The 9677-nt window shown below is 40.3% G+C and overlaps 2 protein-coding genes across 2 annotated transcripts in view; both read right to left on the reverse strand.

Annotated features, from left to right (window-relative positions):
• Positions 1–694: 694 nt before the first annotated feature.
• zdhhc11 (zDHHC palmitoyltransferase 11) lies at positions 695–5331 on the reverse strand. Its single transcript, XM_010756920.3, has 11 exons — positions 5008–5331; positions 3830–4048; positions 3182–3360; positions 2983–3084; positions 2747–2871; positions 2474–2629; positions 2257–2375; positions 2124–2173; positions 1979–2042; positions 1824–1902; positions 695–1504 (listed from the first exon to the last, which is right to left on the reverse strand). The coding sequence occupies exons 2-11, from the start codon at positions 4046–4048 to the stop codon at positions 1365–1367; spliced, it is 1233 nt and encodes a 410-aa protein (XP_010755222.2). The 5' UTR covers positions 5008–5331; the 3' UTR covers positions 695–1364.
• A 712-nt stretch (positions 5332–6043) lies between these two features.
• Positions 6044–9677, reverse strand: part of brd9 (bromodomain containing 9) — a 6967-nt gene continuing 3333 nt past the window's right edge. The window contains exons 8-17 of the mRNA XM_010756923.3: positions 9150–9337; positions 8869–9001; positions 7924–7999; positions 7702–7797; positions 7470–7602; positions 7269–7380; positions 7112–7168; positions 6924–7029; positions 6514–6684; positions 6044–6356 (exon numbers count right to left, since the gene is read on the reverse strand). Coding sequence (XP_010755225.2) covers positions 6256–6356; positions 6514–6684; positions 6924–7029; positions 7112–7168; positions 7269–7380; positions 7470–7602; positions 7702–7797; positions 7924–7999; positions 8869–9001; positions 9150–9337 — 1173 coding nt within the window. The 3' untranslated portion in view covers positions 6044–6255. The remainder of the gene's footprint in view (positions 6357–6513; positions 6685–6923; positions 7030–7111; positions 7169–7268; positions 7381–7469; positions 7603–7701; positions 7798–7923; positions 8000–8868; positions 9002–9149; positions 9338–9677) is intronic.

A 9677-nucleotide genomic window follows, 5' to 3' on the forward strand; every position in this document is an offset into this window, starting at 1 on the left:
TCCGGGGCCATCAAAACATCCTGCTCAGTAGCCGTGAGCACAAAAGCCTCCAGGTGCTGTTGAGTTAAAGTACTGCAGAGCTCAATCTTGATTCGTTTGAGAGTGGAGAAGTTCCTTTCACAAGCTGGTACCCAACAGTGGCAGCAACACACTGGGCCAGCTTTATTTCCTTCAGGTTGACCATTCAGGTTCCTGATTGTGTTTTCTTAAATCTTCCTTTGAATATATTCTGCTGCTCAATGACACTTTTGGTCTTGCCCGCTGTTGTCAAATTGCTTAGTGTGTGTTCTTTATGTTCCAAGCGTGCTCTACTTTCATGCCATTTTCAGGTGCAGAATTAAATCTACCTGCTTTTTGCTCACCCTACTCTTGCACCTTCCTGTTGGCACACTGAATGTGTCTGTGAATGTAGGCTCCTGCATTGATCTGTGCAGAAATACACTCAGGGCTTTATCTGGATTTCCATCTACAATCACTCTCTTCAGTGCTTTGTGTTTAGCCCAATGTGAGTCTGCGCTATAGACAAAGTTGCTGCTGATGAATGAGTGTTCATAATGTTGCTGACAAATCCAACCAGTAGATACCTATTCAGCTTAGAATATAGACAGACATTCTAGAAACAGCTGGAGGGACTATCATGGTCTGTAATGTAACTGTGTGGTTAAGTAGGCAAAAGAAGAAGTAAAAAGGAGCAAACAGGAAAACATAAATTTATAGTATTTAACAGTTGCCAAACACTTCCAGCTTTGTAAAATCAACAGTTCATAAAACAGCCAAAGAGAGCTGAAGTGCTGTTCCCTTTTCAAGTCGATATCTGCTTCACTTCTCTCAGTTCAGAAAATGTTTTTTTGCCACAAGTTCTCTCTTTGGTCATCAGATGAAATTAGATACCAAAACGTTACTGTCAGTACAGTACTTGATACCCATTTGGCTTAAAATATAAACAGTAAACTCCATTATCATGTTTCAGCTTTTCAGGAAGATGCCAAAATACATCTCTAATCATATCTGACTTTAGCTAACGGAACAAAGGCTTACCTGCAAATGGGGCTGGACTTTTGGCTCTCAATATTAATCGGTGAGATAAAACAATGCTTTAAATAATTCAACCAGTGTCATAAAAAGAAACAAAATAAACTTAGGGGTTGTTCGGGCTGCGTACAAAATGTCAATGCAATGAAAAAAAAAACACAACAACAAGATGTTCCATATATGTATCACACTGTGGAGTCAAATACGTCCTCTGTCCCCATCAACAATGGTCCATAGTTGCGTGGCTCAGTTTTAATGAAGCATACTTTCATACTAAAAAGTTACTTGGAGCAGCATATCCTGATGCATCACCATGCAGATATCGATCAGTGTTAAGTATCATCTGGAGTCATCACTGAGCTGCCCAGAGGGTCCTGCACTCTAGGAACACCATCAACAGACTTCACGACGGTGCTCTGAGATATTTCAGTGCTTGGTTTCCAGCTTTTGATGTCGCTCATACATATTTCCCCTGTCAGACACAAGAAGAGACGAATATTATTTACAAACTGCATGCACCTTTTGTAGTCCGCACAAATAAATATAACTGGCCAAAAATCCCATAATCTGCCTGCAACAGATTTCTGTGCATATTATTTACACTTTACACTGTGATGCAGTTATGTGATCCTGTTGTAAATAATGTGAAACTTCTCCTAGGCTATAGCTTACACTACTGTATTTGTCTGCATTATATTATTATAAGGTATTTCTAACGTTTACTCCTCTGTCTTTTATCAATGGTCTCAACTCAAAGAAAAGTGAACAATAGTGACGAGTCAAATACTTACTTGCTGTGTTCTCTGTAGGATTTTCTGTCCCATAGTGGAAATTGTTGTCCTTTTCTGCTGATTTATTAAAGTTTTCCAACTAGACCAAAACAGATTTGTAATGCAGTGTTACCCATTTGATGCATATAAAATCATTCAAAAGTAGACATGCTTACCTCCATGCATAAAGACTCAGAAAGTCGAGTGGAGAGTGCGCCTTTATCTTCAAAATTGCAGGTACTGCAGGAACGCCAGTGTCGCATTAATCATCCTTTTCTATAAAATGATCTTTAATAATTTAATATGAGGACTTAGTTTTACCTTGAATTCTGTGATAATGCTGGCTCACAGTCTACTGAGCTCTCTTGATGCTATTAAAAAGAGGGAAAAATGTTTTACACACATGACAGAATGAAGTGACAGACACTGAGAAGCAGAGGACAGGTATTATCACCTGCGGGGCCTTATTAGTGATTTTCGCATCGTGTGGATTTCCTGTCTCAGCGTCTCGCTTTCTGGACTCTTTCTGGCGCTGCATCTTTACATAGTCATAAGTGCTTATGCCTTTATAAACTGTGAAGTAAAGAGAGAAAACACCAGAGGGAAATGATGAGGATTAATAACTGAATGAGGAGAAAAGAGCTCACAGAGGTAAAAGGATTGTGACTCACAGAGGTATAAGTGGAAGCAAAGCAGATGGCCGAGCAGCAGCAGGGATATGACGCTCAGCATGACTGTTATGAAGGCTATTATAAGGAGACCAGCCGAACTCGTCTTTATGGGTGCTAAAGGTAGAAACACCAGCCAGGTGCCATTCCCCAGCATGGCTACAGAAAAGAGAAAAAAAACAAACACATACAATTTTAATGATGCAATCAACAATTAACTGTGCCTTCTATTAAGTCAGATTAAAAAAAAAAAAGCTCAATATTGCAGTGACTCACTGTCAAACTGTGGGTCTGTCCGTAGGCTGTTCGGGTCCAAATAATGCTGGATAAATATGAACAGGATGACAGCAACAAGCACGAAGACACCTAGTGTGGCAGAGGACAGTGCCACAAAGAAGCACCTGAAGGCAACACACAAATCCTGATGTTAATTTATATCCACATTTCATTTGGACACCAGCCATGAAGTCAGGTACAGGATAAACACTAGTTCATCCAAAACGTTGTCTTACCAGTAGTTTCTGCCACCCACACAGGTGTTCAGCCACTTGCAGTGATGATCAAAGTCTTCCACACACTTGTTGCAAACACCACAGTGTTTTACTTTGGGGCCACTACATGATGATTCATATTGTTAATAGCATTAAACACAACATTTTTGTGATTACCAAAATTGTCTATTAAAGGCAAAATCACAATAGACATACATACACTTTGACATCACATAGATAACAGCGTAGGTCCTGGATGACATGCGTCTGCTTCGTCCGGTCAAAAAGTGGCATTGGACCAGAATAGCTCTGTTTGGCCCTCACACTGGCATCTGCTGGGTCTATAGTCACAGCAGCAATATGGGTGAAAAAGTGGACGATACATGCTACAGCCATCACCTGCACACAGCAAGAGTCAAGAAGAAAAACACTAATATTGGAAAATACTGCTGGTGTGACAAATGTGCCCTAAAGTGTGGAATAGTAAGTGTGCATGACCTAGAAACTGCAAACTGATACACACAAGTGGAGCTTTTGTGTGAGAAATAAAGTCAGTTCTGAAGAAAACAACTGTTCTTACTGCTGAGTGAAGCTTCAGTTAAATAAACCAGTGTTGACATCATGCAGCATTCAACATGTGACAAAAACACCACTGATTATGTCTTTTGGACTTAATAGAGACCACAGAAACAGAGACAGAGTCACGTCTGGTGTGACTGGAGCCCATACAGAGAGCACACACAACTAAATCCTTGTCTTGTCCAGCAGCACAAACAAGAACTTAGCGGAGACTAATGTTTGCTCCATATTCAAATCCGAAAGCAAAACAGTCAGCTACAGCAAGCTTTCAGCTGTGTGTTAAGGATACAGCATAGACGATGTAGTTCCACGGCGTAGGAAGAAGAGGGATGTAGATGCCGAAGCTGACTATGGCAAGGTAGATGTACAGCAACCAGCCAACCACTTGTAAAACCTGAGGGGGCCATGACCATCCATTCATCCTGGGAGGCTGAGAGGGGACCAACTCATTTCTGCTGCTGCCGTGGACAGGAGATGTACGCCTCAGCCTCTGACTGAAGCAGTTCATCTAGACAGCACAAGAGGAGAACAAACGCAGTCAGTCGAGGGAAGGCTTCCTCTTGGTGTCTTCAAAACATCCATTCACGCATGATTACACACACACTGTAGTGTGTGGCCACATTTGCTGGGGAAATGAGTTAGGAAAATGAGCTGAGCTTTAGATAGTGACTGATAATGGACCTATGTTTAGTTTCAGCCTGGTGCGCCTATTACACTGACGACTAATACAATAACCCTGGTGTGAACCTCATTAAATGGGATGGACAAAATATAAGAAACACCTCATAAGAACATGACTCAACATAACAGCCTCTAAAGTAGCCATAAAGTTAAATCAACATCTTTATAAACTGCTTTAAAAAACATTCAAGCCTTCATGAGGGCAGAATCTATTGCTCAGCTGTTGCATTAACCTGTATTAGTTTTAGATACAGCTTGTCGTGCGACTTATCCATCTTAACAAATGACAAACGGAACCACTGCGTATAAATAACAATTGTCACGTACCCTACAGAAAACAGACGATCCAGAGTAAAAGGGTTACTCAAAGTGCAACATCTCTTTCTCTGCCTTGTAATCACATGCTTTTTGCTTTTGGCCATAAGCCTGACACAATTGAACTTGTGCTATAAAGAACTACAAATGAGCTAAAAACAACAATTTGTACGCTTTATAACACATAATGCTCATTGTTCACCACTTTATTTGACCTATGCGTGAATTTTAAGGCTTATTGTCGAGTAAAGAGGTTCGGCTGTTGGTTTGCATAACAACTAGACCTACAGTACTAGTTTATGTCAAGTTAAAGGGTAACGTTATCTGCTGTAGTTCTCCCCGCATTTGTTTAATTAAATAAATGAAATTAATAAACCGCCACCAGCTGTATTTGTGTATTTCCATACCGACAATAACCCGGAGCACAGCAGCGATGTGTAAAGTTTTTTAAATCCACGAAGGAGTACTTACTTTTGTTAAGTCAGCCACCGTGAAATTAAAACAATATGCCTCCTGTTCAAATACAGACGCAGATTTCCACCGTTTGATATCCCATAATTAAGTTTGTGAGCCGGACAGGTGCTTCAAGAAGTTAAATTCACATTATGAGGAAATGAACACTACATAAATAAGACAAAACAACTTGAAAAAAACACCAGTAAATATGGATAAAAAGCTCCGGCGTCCTTGGGTTTGTGTCACCGAAGGACGTGAGTCAGAAGTTGAAGAATCAACTCACTCAGCAGGTCGTCGCAGCGCTATGGAAACAGACCTACTGCGCATGTGCAGTACGGCTCTCTACAAGATACCCAGCTTTATTGTGGCCCTTCACTGACTGAATAAACACACATATAGCCTGTTTTTTTTCTTCATACATTTAGACCCTGGAGGATGAAAGCTGCTCAGAATAGCCGGCGCTTTTAATTACTCATCACTCTGTAATATAAAACCTGACTCCCAGCAATGTCCTACAATACTCCAGGAACAACATTTATTTTGAAAATCTGCCTTGTAGCTTGGGGCTTAATAGGAGGGAGGGATGATTGAAATAAGTCTGCATGCATGACTGCAGAGATCTACTTTGCAAAATTGTACTGATGTATGAACATTATCTGTGTATTAGCTAGTGCTCTTTTCTCGCATGCAAGAGGAAACTGCAAACAAGAAATATGCATGACACTTCTGCTTTCAACAACAAAGCCCTTCCCTCATCCTTAAGGTTCTTTTATGTGAATGTAAACTGCATACATTTAGCTTCATTTTCACTTCCCTGTGTGTGCGTCCTCGCATACTGAGACATCCTTACAATAGCAAATATTGCTTAATTAAAGCCTCTGAGTGAAGGTTTCCTGCTGCAGAAATCTGAGCACTCAGCACTGCACCTTCACTGCAGCCAGACAATCTTACAACACTCTTTCACTTGAACTGATCTAAATTTGGATGAGTAGTGCTGGTAGACAGTTCCTCTAACGGGTACCGGTTATTCATTTGCATTAAACCCCACACATTTATAAATACAGGTGCAAGCATTTATTTTTCAAGTGTTGCACTGAAACAAAACCATACGATTAGACTACAAACATTCTGTACAACTTATATTTAGTATTTAAAACAGGTCCGAGGCTCCTGGTGTCTCCACAGTGTTTAAACAGTCCAAGGCCGAGTACCCAGCGTTGTTAACACCAGGAAAACAAAATGGCAGTGTGTGTGTGTGTGCGGTCAGCTGTTGGCTGTGCTCTCTGGCTCCGGAGACTGCAGGAACTCGTAGGGATCGTGAACCATTTCAGACTGGTCGCCAACGCCCAGATGTGATGGGCTCCCTGTGGATGAAAGAAAATATGTTTATGTTGTTATTGCACTGGTGTTACTATTCCACAGGAAGCAGTGAAAATGTAGCAGAAAAGTTGACGTGCAACAGTCAAAAAACGCATAAGCGGTGCAGCTATATTTTTTTAATCATACTCTAGTTGCAGGTACCTAAGTGGTGCTGGTCCCTCTCTGAGGCATTAGACAGGGAGGACAGGTTGGACGAGGGTCTGGAGCCGACTCTGTCGACCTGAGCATCCTGGAACTCCTGCAGAAGTTTGTCTGCCTCATCAAATTGCTGCTGGCCCTCCTCGTTCCCTGGCTCTTTTTTTACAGTTTTACCTGATGAAGGAAGAGAGAAGATAAGATTGCTGCAGAAAATCAACATGAACTCTCTGTCTGAGACTTTTAATAGATTGAGGCTATCAGGTGTTACTCCTGTTGGTCGGACTCCGTCTGCCAGCCTTATCACATTAACACGCAAACTTGTGTACATGGACTCAACCTTACACATTTGACTCCCTTTATTGCGTTATGATTGGATTATTGGTGTACATGTGAGTGCTGATGACATCAATCACCTAATGAGTTCAGCATGGATATATCCAGAGACATATCAGGATAGTTCTTCATTGACATGAAGTCCAGGACTGAACCACTCTCTCCCAGGCCGGAGCCATCTCCCATCTGAACAAAAATACACAGCTTCAATTAGACAATCAAGAAACAATTTAAATGTATAATCATCTTTACAACAACTACAGCATACCTGCATGTCACAGATGTTGGATTTGGTTTCATCAGGTTTGAGTACGATGTTTCTTTTCTAAAAAAGGTAAAATACGCATCAACTACATTGTTGTAGAATTGGTCAAGACAATCCTGTAAACTGAGTGGATGACTGGAAATAAGTACAAGTCGGATACCTGTCGGATTTGACTGACAGCTTTAATGTGATCGCCAGCAGTCATTTTGTCCAAAAGCCCGTCGACCCAATGCTTTGTGACGCTTCCACAGCCCTTGACAAACTCCTGTATGCTGAGGGTGAAGGTGAACACAATTACAAGCTGAAAACAGGGACACATTTACAGTCAAAGTTTAATCTGTGTAAGGGAAGTCCCACCTACCTGAGAGCACACTGTACCCCTGTGTCATCTCCATAAGCTGAATAGAGCATGTCCACCTCATCAGACAGCAGGTCTGGGAAGACGGAGTTCTTCTGAAGGGTCTGAACATTGTAGGCACTGCTCAGAAACGTTACTGCACAGAACAAGAAAAAAAAAAGGATAATCCATTAAAAGCCACAGACTTTGTGTCAATAAGTAATTCTTATTAACAAAAGTGCACATCATGACGTACCTTTGTGTCTCCTGTCATCTTTGAAACCCAAGGTGGTTAATCCAGGCAGAAGCTTATTCGACAGAGAACTCAGATCCACTTTGTGAGTCTCCTCTTCTGCAAAAAAATGAAGAACCATTTGCTTGTTTCTCGGATGTCACATATTATATTAATGTAGTGCAGATCATGTGTGATCATTGGGTTCCAAAAGACATTTAAAAAGACTACACGGTGATAACATACCTTCTGCATCAGGATCAAGCTGATTTACAACAGTATATAGAAGAGAACTGTCTGGTTCTTTGCGCAAGTAGCCCATCTGAAATCAGAGAACAGAAAAAAAGATATTGTCAGTGCAAACCTCACTGACGTAACACATTCAACTGCTACAACAACATACTTATATCTAGTCAAAATTGACTTTCACAAAGTGTGGAAGCCTTACCAAGACTTATGAATAAAATTAATTAATTTAAAACTGCTCTGAGATCTGTCTCTTTCTATGTGTAGTATCACTTATTTTACCAACCACAGCAGTATGATTGGTAAAACATTACAAAGAGTAATACTTTATGTTATAAATATAATTAAACACGTGCTTAAAGTACTCAGATCTATTACTTAAGTAAAAGTCTTAATACTAGTGTACAAAAGTAAAAGTGCAAGGATGACCCATTTCAGGATCAAATATATTACATTATTATTATCTATTAGAATAGAATTATTGACGCATTAATGTGTTCATCATTGAAATGCTGCAGCTAATAAAGGTGGAGCTGATTTTAATGACTGTATTTCTGGGCAGTTTAACCTGTAATAACATAGCACAACTGTTGCAAATAAATATAATAATAATAAAAGTAAAATGCTCAAGTAAAGCAGCAATGTAGTAGTAAAGTACCTCAAAGTTGTACTTACTTACTAATAAACTTTATCTATGTCTGCCCTGAAAAAAAAACAATCATTGTTTGGCCCCTATTATGTACAAGTAGGAATTTATACATAATAAAATGAGAAACCTTTGAGTTGGGCATGTATCTGTTAATCCGATCTCGAGCTTCATCTGCAGAATGTTCGACAAGTGCAAGAACATGCTCCTCTGCTGTACTGTCAGTCAAACTGCAAGCGTTNCATTTTTTGGCCCCTATTATGTACAAGTAGGAATTTATACATAACAAATTGAGAAACCTTTGAGTTGGGCATGTATCTGTTAATCCGATCTCGAGCTTCATCTGCAGAATGTTCGACAAGTGCAAGAACATGCTCCTCTGCTGTACTGTCAGTCAAACTGCAAGCGTTCCCCTCTGGTTCATACAGATAACTGAAACAACAGAAAGGACAGTGTCATTGGTTCATCATGCTGACAGGGTGCTGATTCACAGACAATCAAACACTCAGGATTTTACCTACTGGCCTTTAAATGTGAACAAAAAGTCACATTTAACAAGGACATTACAAAGAGGGATTACCTGATGACTTCCTTCATGTCTTTGACGGGTTGTTTTTTGGACTTCTTAGCAGACTCCACTGGCATTGGGATAATTTCTGGAGGAGGTATATCAGCTGTAAGGTCTTCATCTCCCAAAATGGCTGCCTGCTGGGTGTAGTCCATGTCCTGCATGAAAGACATGCTGCGCTTCAGAGCCAACAGTCGTTCCTGTAGACAAGACAGAGAAAATAAAAAAAAGGCAACTTAACTTAACTTTACTCAGTGTTCTCTGTCTCTCTAATTCAGCTTAACTGGCAACATATGAATAAAGAAGGAAATGAATAGAACGCGACAGTACAAAGTTGTTACAGTGATGTTTTAAATCCACCCTTGGTCAATTGACAATGACATCCGTGACGGACTTCCTGTATTGACTTTGTTTAGGTTTCTATAACCAAATGAATTTTATGTCTGTACTGCTCAGCATCTGGGAATTAGAAAATGTCACAGTGTTTTGAATATATTCCATTACTCACTGTGTATGGATCAGCGCCATGATTTGACTGTG

The sequence above is a fragment of the Larimichthys crocea genome, chromosome XIII, assembly GCF_000972845.2.
Source record: "Larimichthys crocea isolate SSNF chromosome XIII, L_crocea_2.0, whole genome shotgun sequence".
In the NCBI taxonomy this organism is placed as follows: Eukaryota; Metazoa; Chordata; class Actinopteri; family Sciaenidae; genus Larimichthys; species Larimichthys crocea.